This window comes from Pelodiscus sinensis, chromosome 6, assembly GCF_049634645.1.
Source record: "Pelodiscus sinensis isolate JC-2024 chromosome 6, ASM4963464v1, whole genome shotgun sequence".
Classification (NCBI taxonomy): domain Eukaryota; kingdom Metazoa; phylum Chordata; order Testudines; family Trionychidae; genus Pelodiscus; species Pelodiscus sinensis.
Genome location: NC_134716.1, coordinates 35,991,848 through 36,011,906, shown reverse-complemented (window position 1 = coordinate 36,011,906; position 20,059 = coordinate 35,991,848). Strand labels below are relative to the sequence as shown.

Sequence of the window (20,059 nt, the reverse complement as noted above, 5' to 3'; positions counted from 1 at the left end):
CTGCATGGTCTGAAGACACTGCTCTTCAGTAGCAACAGTGAGTCAAAAGTAATTAACCTTATTGAAGGGTCTTATACATCTCAGAATGCACTGCATGGTAACAGGATATCTCTTACAGGGAATTTCGATAAGGTTCACTTGGAAGTCCACGAAGATGACAGAAGAGAGTATGTAACCAGTCACTACCCCAGACATTATGTATGGCTCCAGGGTCTATTTTAGTGAGGAAATTTTCTGGAGGAAGGGGAGAGTCCTGAGTTTGACAAACTCTTCTCCTACCATCACACAAAGCTCTGAGTTTGGGGGTCTCACTGAAACCCAAACTCAAAAGAGTTTCACCTGATTCGAGTTTCACTATCAGAGTTTTGCACAGCCAGCCCTACTTACAGGTAAGCTCATCAGTGTGTTCGGAGAAGTTCAAATTCCAGTGTGAATTACCTTTCAATTGTCTACACCATAAAGATCATGTTACTAATATGAGAGCCTGAGTGATAATGCCAATGCCTGAATTAAGTCTCTGAGCATGTCCAGTGTCTACTAGGTGTTTCTATAAATTGTAGCCATCTCAATACGAACTGGCTACCTGTGCAGCTAATATAGGTAGAGTGACCTCTTTTCAACTAAACTGTTCCCTGAATCCTTAACTCAACATTAGTTGCCACCATGTTGCCCAATTATCAAGTTTTGGCGGTCCATCTGGTGTCTCAAATAATCTTCCCCCATTACGGCTGGTGTAAATCATTGAGCTAACTCATTCATCATCCATCTGCTAACCTATTATACCTTGCAAGACTGGCTCCAGTATTATTGCCTAGAGCCCGGCAAATCCACGGATATCCACTTTATATCCACAGGTATCCACATTTGCAGATGTGAATGCAGAAATTCATGGTTCATTTTTGTGACTGTGGATACAAATTTTGCAATTAGAGTCCATCAGATTTGCAGATATCCACTTTATATCCAGGGGGAGCTGCATGATGTGGATGCGGATATTCATGGATTACTTTTGCAGGTGCCGATGTGGATGCGGGCACAAATTTTGTATCTACGCAGGGCTCTACCGATGTCACCTAAAGCATCCCACTATCAGACTCTTTCAATACTGATATGGATGCAGGTTCAGATACAAATTTTGTATCTAAAACATTGCAAATTTTAAAATAGCCACTTTATAATTCACTCATATCCACATCCACATTATTTTTGCATGTATCTGTGCAGGGCTCTACTGATGCCACCTAAGGCACCTCTTTCAATGCTGATAAATGCCCATTTATCCTTATTCTTTTTTCTGTCTCTTAACCAACTTTTAATCCACAGCAGAACATTGTGTGCCTTGTATTGCGCTCTCACCTGTGTAAATCAGGAATAATTCTGTTGAAGTCCATGGGAGTTACACCAAAGTAAAACAGGGATACTTTGCTTGCATTTCCCAAGTTTCAGTAACAATAGCATGTGCAATACAACTCCTTGTTCAAAAGCCTAAATAAATCACATTTTTCTTCTTTTTATAGACTATATACATTGTATTTACTGACAGTCCTTAATATAATTGTATCTTTTTCAAAGAAATTTAAAGATTTAATCTAAATCTAGACTAGAGAAGCACAATTCATCCTTTAAAAAGCCAATCTCTTTTGTGACTAAGAAGGCTTTTGACTCATCCGTAGTTAGGGGACTCCCCAAAATTCTTACTCTACAAAATTCACTGGGGGCAATGTTGGACATGCAAAACTGGAAGTGGAGGGACAGAAGTGGAGGAGAAACATAATATAAAGGAAAGTCTGGGACAGAGCAGAGAAAGGAGAGAAGGAAACACTGAAAATAAAAAACCAATAGAGGGAAAAAGTTAAAAGTTAAACAAGAAAATCATTCTGGACAAAGCAAGTACTTCACAGGTAAAATAGCAACAAAGAAACTTTTTAGGAAGGATGTAAGAAAAATCACCAAGGTTCATAAAGAATAATAGTGAAATAATAGTTAAAAGTCAGAAAAGAAATGAAAGTGCAGAATACAAAGAGAGGAGGGAATTCCACAAGGAAACAGTTTAACTTTTTCTAAATCTGGGTATGTCTACACTACCCCCCTAGTTCGAACTAGGGGGGGTAATGTAGTCATACGGCGTTGCAAATGAAGCCCGGGATTTGCTTCAGAGGAAACCATCATAGCCCAGTGATTTACTGCAACTTAAGTTCTAGTTTTCTCTGTGACAGCACCACATGTCTTCATTGCTGCTAAGTGTAACCTTTGGGTAGACGTTTCCTTCTTAGCCTCCATAGTAAAGTCCAGTGCTGAGCACTCTTTTTGCTCCTAGTCAATTCCCAAATCATTTTGATTTGCACATTTACTCCAAGGTGCTATAGCAAATCCATCACCCAGAGCTTCTAATTTCTGATGTTCTTTACAATCTCTTATTTCTTCTCATACCATTAGTCAGTGTTCTCCTTAATCCTATTAAAATCTCCTATTTATGTTCAAATTGTGTGCCTATTGTCCAGCCTGAGCAAACTGAGGGTTCACAGTGAATGGGTTCCAGAGGTATTCTCTTCCAATACACTCCCTGGCTGTGTCTACACTGCACCCCTTTTCCAGAAAAGGGATGCAGATTAGACACTTTGGAATTGCAAATGCCGCGGGGGATTTAAATATCCCCTGCGGCATTTGCATTTACATGGCTGCCGCTTTTTTCCGGCTCGGGGTTTTGCCGGAGAAAAGCGCCAGTCTAGACGCGATTTTCTGGAGAATAAACCCTTTTCCGGAGGATCCCTTATTCCTACTTGAAAGGAAATAAGGAAAGTAGGAATAAGGGATCCTCCGGAAAAGGGTTTATTCTCCAGAAAATCGCGTCTAGACTGGCGCTTTTCTCCGGCAAAACCCCAAGCCGGAAAAAAGCGGAAGCCATGTAAATGTAAATGCCGTGGGGGATATTTAAATCCTCCTCGGCATTTGCAATTCCGAAATGTCTAATCTGCATCCCTTTTCCGGAAAAGGGGTGCAGTGTAGACACAGCCCCTGGGCACAGAGGTACTCTCTTCAAATACTAATAAGTGGTTTTAGGGCTTACCTGGGACAAGCTGACAATGTTGAACAAGACTTGCCCCTGTCTGTATTGACTAAAAAATCATAGTTAGTATACTCTTAACACAACTCCCTGGGATGATATTCTAATGCAATGTGACTGTCTAGTGGAAGGGGAAGGTGGACCCTCCCAATGAGCTCCCTGAATCCACTTCAAGTACAGTGGAATCAGATTCATTCCATTACCTTTTGGGGTTTCCAGTTGGGGGTAGGGACAAAACCTAGCTTTTAGGGAGACACTCCCATCTTGAAATCTAGTCAACTTTTTTAAAATGAGTTAAAAAGTTTGACTTATTATGCCTGCCTGTGAATTCTCCTGTCATTTTTGAGGTTTTACAGACACCGCCTCCTATTTTAAAAAATATTTTTCTTTCCCCTCTTGCCACGAGAAAAAACCCACACAAACAGGAAGAAACTGGCAATACCGACTATGCAGCTGAAAGATTAAATTTCACTATGCACAATGTGCTGCCAAATGCCCAGAGAAACATTTGTCCTCAAATCCCTTCCAGTTATAGTGGCACTATTATCACAGGTACAGTAAAGCATATTCAGTGAGCAGTGGAATTTTGCAAATGACTGTGACCCTTTTTAATGGCTAGGTGAACTGACTGGATATAGACAAATTGTGAGCAGTCTGCAAATTTTATACAGAAGAATTAAAGAGGGGAAATATGGTAGATTTTTTTGGTATTAAACTAATGAAACATAGACAGGTAAGCTGTGGAGGCAGTATATTGGACTGTTCGCTCTCCAAAGCCTAAGCTGATATGGAGCACAGATCTGAGGGAAATCAAAGTACATGGTCTTTAGTTATTCTTGACTTAGTATCAGTTGAGTCTAACAAAATCAACTCCCACCCGTGTAAGTCAATCATGCGTTTGCACTGTGATCATCAGATCAGATACTATGTGTCATTCATCCAAGCAAGGTTATATTCCTCCACTATGTTAGGGTATGTCTAGATTAGGCTAACCGACATAGTCAATGAAGCGGGGATTTAAATATCGCCCGCTTCATTAAATAAAAATGGCCACCGTGCTGTGCCAGCTCAGCTGATCGTTGGCACAGCGCGTGTGTTGGGACGCTGATCGGTCGACAAGGGAAGCCTTTGTCAACCGCTCCTGTAAACCTCGTGAAACGAGGCATAAGGAAGCAGTTGTGACAAAGGCTTCCCTTGTTGACCGATCTGCGTCTCGACTCGCACGCTGTACCAATGATCAGCTGAGTCGGCAAAGCATGGTGGCCATTTTTATTTTAATGAGGTGGGGGATATTTAAATCCCTGCTTCATTGACTATGTCGGGTAGTCTAATTTACATGCCTCTGTCGGCAGAGGCATGTAGTCTAGACATACCCTTAGATACAGATACATTAAAACTGACAGATTAAGATAAACTTAAAAAAACAACAAATAGTATGGTAGCACTTTAAAGACTAACAAAACATATAGGGTATGTCTACACTACCACCCTAGTTCGAACTCAGTGCACATAACAAAATTTATTTTGGACATGAATGGAAAAAATTAGAGGGAAAACTGCAAGGCACTTCAGAGCAGCTGTACCCAAAATTTTTATGTTGCGCCCGCCCCTTATCTGTAATGTATTCTGTCCATATTAGGGATGTTAAAATGTATTTAATTAAGTCACCATGTAACCACTGAAATTTCAGTGGTTACACAGTTACACGTGGGGGGGGGGGGGGGAGGGAGGGCAGCTCTCCAGGAGGCGGTGTGTGAGGGGAGCCAGCTTTTAAGCAACTTTCACATTCCTACTTCATATCCCCCTGGGAGCCATGGTCAGGGACCAAGGCTGGGGTAGGAGCCAGGGCCAGAAGGGGGGAGCCCAAGCTGGGAGTGGGGCTGGGACTGGGAACTAAAATGGGGGCCTCAGCTGGGGATTGGGACCGGAGCCAGAATGGACCTAGAGGCAGTGAGGCTGAGTCGTGCTCCCTCCCACCCCTTTTGGGATTCGCCTAGGTCCTGCCACTTCCCCTCCCCCTTAATGTTCCTTCCACACAGTTTGGGGACTAACACTTTAGAATCTCAGGCCCTGAGGGAAAGGAATTACAACAGTTTCTACAATTCAATATCTAGGAACTTCTTTAACATCAACATTGAAGAGTACAGAGATGGAATATTTGTTTTAAACATGACTCATGGGATACACACCTCATGTTTGTGATGAATCAAAGGAGAACAGCAGGCACACCCGCCCACCACCCTATCACTTTTGGGCATGGATGTCACTCAATAAGCCCATACCATTTCTTAGTCCCTACTCATTAAAATTGCCAAGCTTGTAGTTGTGAAGAAAAGCAAGGGGGTGGGAGCTTGGAGAAAGATATTAATCAAACCTTTTGTTTGACATAGAATATGGATAAAAGACCTTGTGTCAACAAATCTCAATGAAATTTACAGCCCTGCTGAAGATTAGACCAGTTCAAGGGCCAAAAGTATCAATCTCAACCTGTAACAAAGTTATTCATTAATCAAAATCTGTACCAGCATATGATACTTCTTTATTGCTTACATAATAACAAGTTTGTAGCTAGCAACCTAGAATCCTCTATGGTGTAGTAATGACTGACATCTCTATCTAAGGGTGTCCCCCCCTTTTATTTTAGTTTGTTTCTGACAACGAGAAAAGATAAGTGAGTTTAACATAGAAAGATAAATTAAAATCCAAATTCAGTTTTATGGGGATGGTTTAGAAATTACTTGAAAAAAGCTCCAAGGTCACATATTCAATATTTGTTAATGGTTTCTTCCTCATTAGCAAACTTTATGGCAATCAGAATTTGCTGCCTAGTCAAAGTAAACTCTCCCTCACTGGCAATTTTTCAATCAGACTGGATGTTATTAAGATCTGTTCTAGGAGTTACTTTGGGGAAGTTCTCTGACCTATAATATATGCAGGACCTCAGACTAAATGATTACAAAGGTCCCTTCTGGCCTTTGAATATGTATTGCATTTTCAATTTAGAACACTAAACTTTAGAAACTACAATTTTAAAGATTCTGGGCCAGTAAAATCACAAACTACTGCCATTTATTCAAATCTATCTAACCACATCACTGTGAGTGTCCTAATAGGATAGGGACTAAATCAACATACAAATTAGATCAATCAAATAACTTTCAAAGGCCCTGTCATGACTCTGATCCAAGAGAACAGCATCACCAAAGAGTTACTGAAAATGTATTACGTTTAGAATGAAAATGCTCTCCCCTCCCCCTTCAAAATGCACAATGAACCACTAAAATAAACTGTCATTTCAGTACAGAGCTGCAATAAAATATAGAAAGAACGGTAAGGTGTGTTTTTTTTCATTCTAGAGAAATTATTGCCTCAAGGAATGAAAATGTTATCTCAAGTGGTTTGTCAGAAAAACTTTGATAGAACCATTTTCTATTATGAATATGCAGTTCCATCAACATTGAAATGCTTCACAAAATCACCCCGATACTATATCCAGTAGCAGGAATCGTGATCCTCTGGTTATACTAACACCTATACTCAATTTATATGATTTTGAGAATGAATTAATCCACAATAAAATGCTTTCAGTAAGTATAGTATAGTATACTAAAATGCTTTTAGTAAGTATAGCTCAAAAATGAAGCAATGTGAGTGGTTTCCATCAAAATCTATTTGGCATAACAGACATGATTTAATAAGTACCCACTTTTCCCTTCCAGTGCCAAGTAGCAGTTTGATCGGGGCCAGCAAACATCACATCCAGCATTCCCAGGATAAGCAGTGTTTGTCACAATAGGAGACTTTAGAAAGGGAGAATCTATGAGCTTTAGGTGGATTTTAAATGATATAATCACCAGGCAGGAAAGACTCCCTGCAAGTAACTGCAGAATTCCCAGGGCCTGTGACATTCTCCCCAAAACATATTAAGCACCTAGAGACTTGATCATCCTTGTTTGATACTTAGTTTATTTATTGGTACTTTTAAACTTCATTCATTGTGTGCTCTGAATGGACACATAAAAAGGGATCCTAACATCCTATCGGGGTCACAAATAAATATCCTTTTGAACCCACTTATACATTCCTTAACCAAACCGCCTCATACAGAACCAGGGAAAACATAGGGACCTTGCAGCATATCCATAATATCAAAGGATTCTGGTCTGTTACGGAAGCACATTCCAAAGTCACAGGTCGTTAACTGAAAATACCATATTGTATACACATAAATATGCCCCTAATGCAGGGCTGGGCAAATATCGACCCATAGACTGGATCCTGTCTGCCTGGATTAGCCCCTGGCAAAGCCCCACACTGCTGTATTTACCTGCACCTCCACAGGTATGGGGGAATCACAGCTCCTGTTGGCTGTGGATTGCAATTCCCAGCCAATGGGGGCTGTAATCGCCAGTACCTACAGAGGCACAGGTAGATATAGGAGCAGTGGCCCACCAGGGGCTAGCTTTCGTGGACCGCCACTGTTTTATTGCTCACCCCTGCCCTAATGCATATCAAGATTTACTAAGGAGATTTTAAAAGTATTCCAGAAATTCAGTAAGTGGAGTCATGCTTGAGACATGGACAACAATGAGACTTTCAGAGGGTCAGTGATAAAGCTTACTGATAAATGCACATAAAATCTGGGAAGTATGGTTATTGCATAGTCTCTGATCAAAGCTCAGCAACTCTGGACCCATACGCCTATACCCAAATCACTACCTGTCCTCATTGGTGACCTACCCATACAACACATACTCTAATCTGTGCATGAAGATAAAGCATCTCTGAATGAACTCTTATTTGCAAATTATTTTTGATCGGTGTCTTTTTTTGTTTTCAATGGCAATTTTTAAAAGCATAAAATGTGCTTCTTATGAGAGGAGTTCAAAAACATCTTTGTAATGCAGCTTTAGGAACCTCTTCTAAAGATTCTAAAGATTTGGCTTTATGGTTCAATGCCGCATTTGCACCAGAGAATGCTATTCAACTGAAAAAAATTCTATCCTTAAATTAAACATCTTCTTACATAATAGTTCCAAAAATATATATATTCACGTCTCGAATCTTTTGAATGCTTACTTCAATTTAGGGCCTTGCTTTTCTCTGAGCCATGGTGGTGGCCTTGTGTGAAAGAAGGTACAGGGCTGGGATTCCTATCAAGTGTTCAGCAGAACACGAGCAAAGGAGACCAAGACTGTAATGGCAGGCACATTAGAAACCCAAAAGGCTGGTCTCACAACTGCAGAAAAGGCCAACAGGCTAGCATATAAGCTAAGCTGAAGATCATGCTGTTCTTATTCAAAGAAGCAGAAGAATAGGCACCACAAATGTCCCCTCCAAACCAGCCTGGTCCTTCTTCCCTTTGCCTCACAAACATCCTAGGCAGTGTCCTGGCTCCCTCTCATCAGCGACCTGGGTCAGATTTGATCATATATTAGTTTCATGCCTTTGGACGTGGAAAGAAGTGTCTAAGAAACAAATGTTTCTAAGAAATTATGGTGTGTACCATAGGCAATTTTTTTAGTGAACTAGGAATTATTATTAAACTGTAGTCATTTGACTAATTTGAGTCTTGATTCTTCCGAAGTCTAGATATACTATGACTAAAATATTTCACTTAGGCCATGCTACACAAGTTAAGAACATAGTTAAATCTGTTTGGATAGGGAAGATCTCCTGTTCAGACTTTAACTGGGATAGTTACATGTAAAGAGAAAGTTTGCTTTAGGGATGTAAAGGGTTAACCAGTTAACCAGTAAGCATCAGCTTTACCAGCATGCTTACCCTGTCATGGTTAACCAGTGACTCAGTCCAGAGCAGTTCCCGCCCTGGGTGCAACATGGCAGGCCCTGAGCAGCCTGTTTTGTTGCACTGCAGGTAGGGGGCTGCTCTGGTCTGGTGCCACATTGTGCCATGGGCAGGGAGCTGCACCAGGCTGGCTTGGCCCACAGCATTGTACCACAGGCAAGGGTCTGATCCAGGGTTAACCTGTTAATCAGTTAAACACTATGTTTAACTTTTAAACCAGGAATTTACATCCCTAGTTTGCTTGTGCACTTATGTCAGATTAAAAGCAACAAGCAGTCAGACAGATTAATTAATTAATTAATTAACACAACATATCTGTGTTCCTACTACAGATACAAAGACATAATTCTGGTCTCCATTCTCCTGCTTCAGAATGCAACTGACATAGGAGTCAATGAAAATTATTTCGAACACATGGGGTTTTGGAAGCAGGGAACTGAGCACCCAGACAGGAGGGATTTTTTACTTTCCTCAAATAGACCATGTTCCTTCCTCTTCTGTCTGATGAAACTATTCTGTAATAAAAAATTCTGCAAAAGCATCACAATACATGGCACTGATTATACTTGCAAGGGGCTTACAAATCCTTCTGTACATTACATAAAACAGAAAAGAATATTTGCCTTTTTCTGAAGATACTACTTTGTCCCCTAGAGAAGGTCATAGCAGAGCAACTAAACAATTAGTCTGAATTAAATCCAATTGCATTCTTTATACTTACCATATACCACATGCTTGGCCACTTGGGATCATTGAAATAAGTGGATTGGATACCACCAGCTTTATAATCCCTCTTTGTCCTTCTTTTCACTACCTGTTGTTGTATCCACTCCACCTGCCAACAAGAAACACATTTGGTAAGTGTTAGGGTTCCATGGAGATTATCAAGAAATGAAAGTAATCTTGCAAAGTCCATTACTGAAGTCCATGTCTATTTCATGCTAAAGAGTTCATTTTGCAAGGGAATGTACAGCTCACCTTGTCATGTTGTTCGCAGGAAAATATACCAATTTAGTTATTGCTACAATTTGCCATGCACAACCATTTAAACCAATGTTTCTGAAATTTTTTAAGACCAAGGAACACCAAACACGGATATTTTTGTTGAGCAAAAGTTATTGGGGGAAAGTTATTGAGGGAAAAAAAGGTCGGGGGAAAGTTATAGAGAAAAAAAAAAGGTTGCCTGCCCCTTAAGGGTGGCCATTTTGAATGATGTTGTTCTCCACGGCACACCTCCAATTGCCTGCAAACCGGTATATTGCGGAACACAGTTTAAGAAACACTGATTTAAACCCTTGCTAACAGGACTTCGTTGCCTATCTTCTCTTGATCAATGCAACTGAGATTTTATTATTTTTATTAATTAATAAACTGGCCCCATTTTCTATTTAAAAACTAGATACAAATACAAAGATTAACAGTTACTCAGAAGAAAAATTAATAGGATTTCCAAGGGCTTTTTTTATTATTTTTCCGTTGTTTTCTTTTGTGTACAGCTAATATTGTAATATATGCAAAAGCTCTATTTAACCAATATCTAAATCAACCTAATGAAAAAAAAACAAAAAAATAATCTATAATTCACTGCATTTGTCATGATTTACTCAATTTAAAGGGAACTATATTTTCCATAAAATTAAAGTACTTCCAGGAAAAAAAACCCAACAGGGTCCTGCACAATAGGTTAAATTACAACAAGTAGTTCAAAATTTAAATGAAAGGAGAGATTGAGGTCAAAATCAGGCTTCCAAAGTCAACTTCTTTTCTGTCAGACACCACATCAGATACTTTGAACACATTCAGAAAGGATGACATCAAAAGTGACATCCACTTCAAAGCAGATATTAATTTGTAATGTTTCCTCCAAAAACACCATTAACCTTTCCAAATGGGAGCTCCCTGATATAAATGTAAATATTATAAGCTATCAACAGTCAAACCCAGATTTTACTTGCATGCTCATGGCTTACCAACAGCTCATATTGCTGCTGAATTGCTAGTATAACATAAAAATATAAATATTCTATTCACATCTTCCCAAGAAAGAAAGTCACCTGCTAACAGTCTATTCTGCACCTTGCACTCTTGGTTCACAGGCATTTACACTCACACAAAATTAGAAATAAACTTTATGTTCAGAGCACATTGTTATTTTCTTGTTCCAGCTCAGAGTCACTAGTTAGGGACAATATTAATTTTTCCCATAGCAGAAAAATGTCTCCAGCCATGCATTCTTAATTCTATTTCAAATCCTAAAATCCCTAAACCAGGCAAATCTCAAACTGATTAGAAGGGGAGGTATGTATGAGTGAGAATCGGTGCCCCCCTTGCATCTGAAAACAGGAACCTCCAAATGCTGATCATAGTGAGATGAGAAAGACGCATACTTGAACCTGTGGAATCCCATCTCTGGGGAAGTTCTATAGGATACCACTTCCACAGGGTGGTAGAGGACAGTGTAGGGACTGTCATAACATTGAAGTTTTTCTCTTAGCACCAAGCATCACCGCTACCTGAGAATTGCTGCAGAGTCAAAATCTACCCCTCCAATATCTGTGGGTGAGAGAGAACTGAGAAAGTTTTAATCTTTGTCTTCTGGCCATCCTTTTCCTCTTCCAACAGGATGCCTGGCTCAGCTGAAATCCATCTCATGGACTTCTTTTCAGCAAGCCTGGGAATATTTAAATGTTGGCTGCTGCCTTCAAAAATTACCCACTGCAGAGTTTCATTAAGAAAGGAAGGTCAGGTAATCATTTTTGGGCACCTCTAAGGCAGCAAATTCCTGGAGCATCCAAGATGTACAGAGTGTAGCTGTCCAGATGCCAAGAGAGGGAGTCAAAGACCTGAGTCTCTACTAATGGTGATCACTAAACACACATACAAAAGATACTAATTAAAGTTAAATGGGATCCAGAGCTGCATTTTTTTTTACCTTCTCCTATCAAAAATTTGTTGTTCCATAGATCTTCAGCAAATACTCCCTCCCAGTCCCCTATTGGGACCCCCTTCTAACTCTCTTTCAGACTCAGATAGTGGATACTTGTTTTTTCCATCTCTCTGCCATGTAAAACAACCCAGTGCAACCCAGCACATACAAGGCCACACATTCTGCACGTTAGCTGTCACTCTGCCTCTGACTCACTGGCAAAGTAGGTTTCTTTGGACCATAAATCTGTCTTAATCTGTCCTTACCTTGTTGATGTCAGGGAGAAGTGAAACTTCAATACAGCTGGATAAGCAACCAAGGTTTTCAAGGCTTATGCAAATCCAACCTCCAAATCCTTTTTGATTTACCCATTATTACTTATGACTAGTCACATACCAGTAGAACAAGGGATTTCTGATGGCTATGCTGCACAAACATTTGCACTCTGCTGCTGACTATAAAGAAGTTGAAAGTGAATGCAAGCAGTAGTGATTGTGAAGGCTGAAAGCTTCAAATACAGCAGTGTGATCTCAACACTGATCTGCATTGAGAGGTCTCAAATGGTACAATCATTATTTTGTCTCAGATCAAATAACTGAGAACACTTACAATTTCCTTAGTGCCAGCAATCATAAACCCTCCCTCATTCCACAATGCCTATCCACCACGTGGATCCAGAGCAATTACTTAGCATGTAGAGAGATTTTATGTATTAAAGTGAACCCACTTGTAAATCAGTGTTCTCAGCTTTTAGGAGCACTAGGGCTTTGCATTTCAATGTACTACAGATGGAGCTTGTTTTAGGAAACAATTCACTGCGTTTGGCAAAAGAGGCTAGCAATTGTGTTTTAAATAACCTATTTGTCTATCACTGGGATCATATCTGAGAAATGCTGGATGTCTCCTGCAAGACTTGCAGCCTCCCCACCTAACAAAATAAGTGAGAGCAGATGATGTGCACATTTTGCAGAAGGATGTTCTGAAATAAGGATGTTAAAATGCAGTTATTGACTAGTCAACTAGTCGATGGAATTTCCATCCTCTAGTCAACTAGTCGATAGGCACCTCTGCATTCCTCCTTTCAAATTTAGGGGCTCTTGTACATTTCAAAGAAAGAATGTGGTACTCCATGTACAGCCTGGGGCCACTGGGAAGTCTCACCTATTCTGGGCTGCACGAGGGTGCCTGCTTTGAAATGCACAAGAGTCCCCAGTGGGGGCTCTTGTGCATTTCAAAGTCATGGAGCCTGGCATCAGCGGCAGTCTCAGAGTCCCCCCACTGATCCCGGGCTCCATGGTACGCTGCATACTGCTAAGAGCCCAGGGTCAGCTGAGGACTCCACAGGAGAGCCTGGGATCAGCTAGGGAATCCCCAGCTGACCCCGAGTTCTGCGCAGGATTTCTCCAGAATCCAGGGTCAGCTGGGGACTCCCCAGCTGATCCCAGGTTCTGAGGAAATGCTGTGGAGAGTTGACCCTGGGCTCTATGGCAGCTGCCCCTTTGAAATGCCGCCTTGAGGTTTCAAAGGAGAAGCATACACAGCTGTGTGGTGCTGCCACTTTGAAGTACCCCTTTCCCCTCCCTCTTTGCTGCCTCTATTTTATAGAGGCAGCAAGGGTGTGTGTGTGTGTGAATCGACTAGTTGACTAGTCAAAAGACTATCCAATAAGCAAAAGACTATCCAATAAGATAGTCGACTAGTCAACTAGCCTTTAACATCCTTATTCTGAAGTTTGAAAGATCAAGCCCAAATACTGGAAAGAGAGGTGTCATACCATAAAACCAATGGGTATGTCTAGACTACATGCCTCTGCCGACAGAGGAATGTAAAACAGGCTTCCCAACATAGGCAATGAAGCGGGGATTTAAATATCCCCCGCTTCATTAAAACGAGGTTTACAGTAGCAGTCGACAAAGGCTTCCCCTGTCGACTGATCTGCACCTTGACTGCTGCACTATGCTGACAATCAGCTGAGCTGGCACAGTGTGGCGACCATTTTTATTGTAATGAAGCCGGGGATATTTAAATCCCCGCTTCATTGACTATGTCAGGTAGCCTATTTTACATGCCTCTGTCGGCAGAGGCATGTAGTCTAGACATACCCAATGATAAATACATATATACAGGAGATATATATACCATGATTGCACTGATGACAATTCATTCTGATACACCTAGCCAGATTCTCCACTGACTTGCTTCTTATATTCCAAATATGCCAGCTAGCTTCACAGGAAGATCTCAGAAAAGTTGAAGAGCCATCTCCTGTGCTATACACACTCCTGTCTACAACATTTCCAAGAAACACAAATAAGAGAACCCAGGTAGATCCATCATATCTGACCTCGGCACTCTGACTGAAAGAATATCAGAACTCATAGAACCCATCCTCAAACCACATATAAGCATAGATTTCTTCAAGTCATTATCAGCTTCCTACAGAAACTCTGTAACACAAACAACCTCCCCAGAACAACAACATTGCCTCCATGGATGTCATCTCTCTACACTCCAATATCCCTGACAACATCACTGCCTGTCTCAAGTACCTACAAGAGAATGTACAGTCTTCATCCTCACCCACAGTGACTTTATCTTTAAATAAACAACATTTTGTGCAAACCATGAGAACAGCCATAATAACTAGAATGGCTCCCCAACATACAACATACAAACTTTTCATAGGCCAACTTAAGGAAAAATTTCTGGAAAAATGTTCTATGAAACCAATGTTAGATCTGAAATAATTCATAATATTTTCATCCTTTGCACAGAAGACCTACATTCCCTAAGTGTACATCTGCACTGAAACGCTATTTTGGGATATGAGAGTATGCCAAAATAGCTATCCATGTCTTCACAGCAAGCCTGTTATTCTGGGCTCACTATTCTGAAGTCCCTGTAAACCTCACTCTCTTCAAGGAGTGAGGGATGTTTTGGAATAGTGCTTTATTTTCAAATTTGGCACTGTGTAGACAGTGCCAAATGACAAAATAAGCTATTTTGAAATAACATTGAAATAAGATACACAGTTAAGCTCAAATTGCGTATCTTATTTCAAGTTTCAGTATAGTGTAGATGTACCCTAAGTGATTTCCACCATATTGTCATCAAACATTATCCATCAGTCAAACTCTCTAAAACATTCATTCACTCACAAGCATCAACTTCTTGAACACTGGACAAATCTAGACTACATGGCTCCGTTGACGGAGCCATGTAGATTTGTTTACTCAGCAAAGGAAAATGAAGTGGCGATTTAAATAATCACCATTTAATTTCAATTAAAATGGCTGCGGCACTGTGCCGATCAGCTGTTTGGCAGCACAGCGCTGTATTCTGGATGCTCTGCGGTCGACATCAAAGGCATTTGTCAACCTCCCTGGTAACTTCATCCCACGAGGCATAACGGGGTGGTCGACAAATGCCTTTAATGTCGACAGCGGAGTGTCCAGACTACAGTGCTGTGCCACCAAACAGCTGATTGGCACAGCACCACAGCCATTTTAATTTAAATGAAGCGGCAAATTGCTGCTTCATTTCCCTTTGCTTACAACCCTAATCTACATGGCTCTATCGACGGAGCCATGTAATCTAGACATGCCCACTGTGCTCAACAATAGGACCATCCAAATGATTACATAAAAGAAACCTACAGATCATCACACTTACCATAGATCCAGCAATCACTGCAGATGAACACAAAGGCTGTGTCTACACTGGGCCACTTATTCTGGAAAATCAGCCGTTTTTCCGGAATAAGCTGAGAGCTTTCTACACTGGCCCTTGAATTTCCGGAAAAGCAACGATGCTCTACTGTACAAAATCAGCCGCTATTCCGGAAAAGCTACGCTGCTCCCGCTTGGGCATAAGTCCTTATTCTGGAACACTGTTCTGGAAAAGGGCCGGAGTAGACAGCCCAGTAGTCTTTTCCGGAAAAAAGCCCCGATCGCGAAAATGACGATCGGGGCTCTTTTCCGGAAAAGCGCATCTACATTGGCCACAGATGCTTTTCCGGAAAAAGGGCTTTTCCGGAAAAGCATCCTGCCAATGTAGATGCTCTTTTTCCAGAAATACTTATAACGAAAACTATTCTGTTTTAAGCATTTCCGGAAATTCATGCCAGTGTAGACACAGCCAAAATTTGTTATTCACAGTCAAGCATTCAAGATACTGCAGAATTTGTTCTGAAGAGAAATTCCTGGATAAACACCTAAATACACTTCAAATTACCTTCATCGAACAAGGACACTACACCAGAGAAAAAAATCATATTATGGCAAAGGCCACACAAATACCTTGAGAGAACCTGTTTCAGCAGAGGGGGGAAACCGCACTTCCTGCACACTTCTAGCTCTCATGTCATTTACTGCTCCACACTGGAACTCATGTGGGGTACCATCAAACAATTACAACACATATTTGATGGGAGCAGCATTCTGAATAAACCCCCTCTTCTGGTCTTCAACCCCCCCTTCTCCAAACTCACCAAGCTCATCATCATAAGCAAGCTGCCCAGAAATCAGAAACACCAACTCAAAGCAGTACCAAGCCCTGCCCAAAAAAACCAGATGCAAAACCTGCAGACATATCAACACACCTTTCAAGATCCATGGATCCTAATCACATCATGGGGTGTACCTCATCTAGTGCATCAAATGCTTCAATAATTCTGTAAGTGAAGCCAGACAAACTCTACACTGTCAAATGAACTCACACAGAAACATGAAAAAAGATAAAAACACCTCATCACCCATGTGTGAACACTTTTTACAAAGAGATTACTCCATATTTGATCTTTCATGACTTGTCTGCAAAGGAAACTTGCACAGTGGCTTCAAAGGTGAGTCTGGGAACTTAAATTCATAAAGCTTCTAGACACCAAAAATCATAAACTCAACAGCATCATGGCATCATTGCTCATTACAATAATCTTTTACGTAACTCTGTAACTTTTATTGCCAACTACACTTCAAGTAGCCTCCTACAATGTCTTAAACCTGATGCTTAACAAGCCGTTCCAACTTGTATTTAGTTCAGAAAGTCTATTTTCTTTCCCCAGACATAAAGAGCTCAGTGTCTCTTGAAATCTTGTACCTTCCACCAATTAAAGCTGGTCCAACAAAAGGTATTATACCTCTCTTGCTTCTTGGGCAGGCATTTATAATAGGCCAAGATGAGTATAAAATATTACCTCTCTGATTTGGAGGACTGTACACTCACTTTGCACAGACACCAATGACAACACAACAAATCAGGAAAAGGAAAATCCAGCCCAGTAGCTGGCTGATCACAATCCTCCTCCCATTGGTGCTTGTGTATTTTTTAATCAACACTCTCTGTAGGGATCTTTTTTCATAGCTATTTTTATAATTGTATTGAGCATGTACCAACATACTCATTTGGATGTAATTAAAAGCATCACAGGAGACTCATTTTCTCAGAAGAGGAATTCAGGTGCATTAGAGTCAGTTTATAGTACTTCACTCCATGGAACAACAGGGCTTTTTTCCTTAGTGAACCAAAAGCTTGCCAGTTGGCCTTAAATCTAAGCTAAACTGTCTGATCGCTGGGTTGTAATACGGACGAATATGTCAAAACTATGAAGTTATTTAAATATGCTGCCATCCATTTTCATTTAGCATTTTATTTATGTAGATAGATAGATAGATAGATAGATAGATAGATAGATAGATAGATAGATAGATAGATAGATAGATAGATATACCCTTCACTGCCCAATACCCTTCACTGCCCAATGGATTCAACTCATTCTGTATAAAAAAAGTTTGTTTGTCTACAAAGGTTTTGCTTTAAAAAGTGTCCACACTTCCTATCCCCTTTCTTGAAGGAAAATCTCTGAAATAAGTGATTATACAGATTCCTATCTCTTGCCAAAAGGAGACTCTCAGCAAACAATGAGGTGCATTTTTAACATTTCCATAAAGTCACACTTAGCTGAGGGGGAACAGTACACATTTTCCAGTTGACTTCAGCTTCGAAAGTTCCATTTCCTGAATGTCTAGAAATCAAAGCCAAGCCAGATTGGAGACCAAACTATTTCAAATAAAAATCATTTCCAGTCTCCTCATCTCAGCAGTTACAGGGTTGTCTTGTGCACAATACAGCTCTTCTTCACTGACGTGCAAGCAGTGCTGTTGAATAAAAGTTGCTCTGAGCTAATACAGACAGCCCTTTTAAAAAAGAGGTGCCAAACAAAATGATGAGATGTTATCTTTCATGAAGCAAAACACTTTTCTCTCACTTTACTCTCTCATTCATTCAGTGTAATGAATGCAAAAGTTGTCTTGTAGGAGATCACTGTACCAAGATTGGCAACGCAGCAAACAGTGAAAATGAAAGTGATTGAACAAAACAAAGGAAAATACTAATTGTAAATTAGCAGAATACTGAAATAATATGTTTAAGCAGAAAAAAAATTAACCATACCAATTTTTCACCAGTGTAGCTTTCTAAGTGTATCCAAACACTGGAAATTGTAATATGTGCTATGCACCCTAATTGCACTATTTATTAGACATCTTTTGGGACTGAACGGTTTATAGTTATTTTTAATAAAGCTCGGGTGGGGTTGTTGAAGAAAATATTTTCTAGTTTTCAAATTGCATTAGAGATGTGTTGTTTATATGATCTGTTTTGTTGAGCAAGTAGGCTGCTTGTGAATGAGATAAGTAAATAGCAACAGCTTCAGACAAACGGAAGGCAAAATCCTGTCCTGTGCAGGGAAAAGGGAGGAGTACACAGGAATTAAAATAGTGGATGCCAACTAAGAACAGGGGGTGGGGTTTACATTACAATCTGTCCGTCTAACCTTGAAACATTGGAAACATGCCTAGGTGTACCTTAAGTCTAGGGTTAAGTCTGTATGTGCATGCCACTCTCAGCATACGTCTAGACTACAGAGCTTTTCCGGGATAAGCTCTGTCGCGTCCAAAGAATTCGTCCGCTTTTCCGAAAAGAATGTTGACAAAGCGGATGTATTTTGTCGGCATCCCTGTAAACCTCATTTCACGAGGAAGAAGGGATGTTCTGAAAGAGGGATTTTCCCCACATTTGGCCCCATGTACGTGGGCCAAATGTTGGAAAAGCCTCTTTTGGAAGAAAAGCAGAAAAAGATATGCCAATTGTGGTAGACATAGCCTTAGTGTAGTGTAGACATAGCCTCAGTGAGGTTGTAGTTCCAACTGTCAAGCCACCATTCACCTAACCCTAACCTACATCTGTAGATTGGAAATAGAAATTGCTGCTTAGCTACCAAGGGAACAAGGATTTTCAAAACTCAACAGGTTAAACAGAGAGAGAGAGAGAGAGAGAGAGAGAGAGAGAGAGACAGAGAGAGAACCACCTCAGACAGGAGTCCTGGGAAATGTCACAGTGAACCTGTGACAAGCAGTGAACCTGAATAGCTGTGTCAGATGAATGAATGGGATATATCACAGGGAAAGGTGGAACTGGCCAGCAGGTAGCCCTTTCACTTACTGGAATTGGCAGCAAGGAAATTGCCTTTTGATAATAGACATTTTTTTTTTTAATCCATGAACTTGACAATTGAATACATTTGGTGATTGACTATTATATGTGATCAGCACGATGAGAGTCACAAACCACATGAACAGATATATGGAACAGTGTTATCACTATCTCTTCAAGAATTATACCTTATTGACCTCCCTTAAGCCAGAAATATGAATAGCCAGACCCCCTGCTGGCAAGCTCTGTACACAGTTAGGCACCTGTAGCATATGTCAAGTCACTGGACTGTGGGAGTCCCCTTGCCCCTAGTCATTTCCAGTGCTGTTGCCCTTTATTGAGGCAGCCATTGTGAACTTCCTCACACAATTCTACCTTATTCATGATCTGCAAAACATGTCTATCCAATCTCCTCAGGGGCCTCTTCCTCAGTTCTTCCTCATGCCAAGCTGTGTGATGAGGCTCGTATTCCGGGAAACACCCACTGGAGCAGGATGTGACCACCACACCATTAACATGATTTAAAATGAAGTTTCCAGTATAAAACACTAAACAAGTATAATGTCACCAAGCTCCTTTTTCTATAAAGAAGACTGCACTTAAGTCATATACTTAGGGGCTACGTCTAGACTGGCATGATTTTCCAAAAATGCTTTTAACAGAAAAGTTTTCCGTTAAAAGCATTTTTGGAAAAGCGCATCTAGATTGGCAGGATGCTTTTCCGCAAAAGCACTTTTTGCAGAAAAGCATCCATGGCCAATCTAGACGCA

General features: G+C 40.6%; 1 protein-coding gene across 4 annotated transcripts in view; it reads right to left on the bottom strand.

The window, feature by feature from the left end:
* PCSK5 (proprotein convertase subtilisin/kexin type 5) overlaps positions 1–20,059 on the bottom strand; it is a 327,119-nt gene that overhangs the window by 246,355 nt on the left and 60,705 nt on the right. For all 4 annotated transcript variants that reach the window (XM_025178860.2, XM_075931728.1, XM_075931729.1 and 1 more), the window contains one exon: positions 9,594–9,707. In XM_025178860.2, the coding sequence (XP_025034645.2) occupies positions 9,594–9,707 (114 nt within the window). The remainder of the gene's footprint in view (positions 1–9,593; positions 9,708–20,059) is intronic.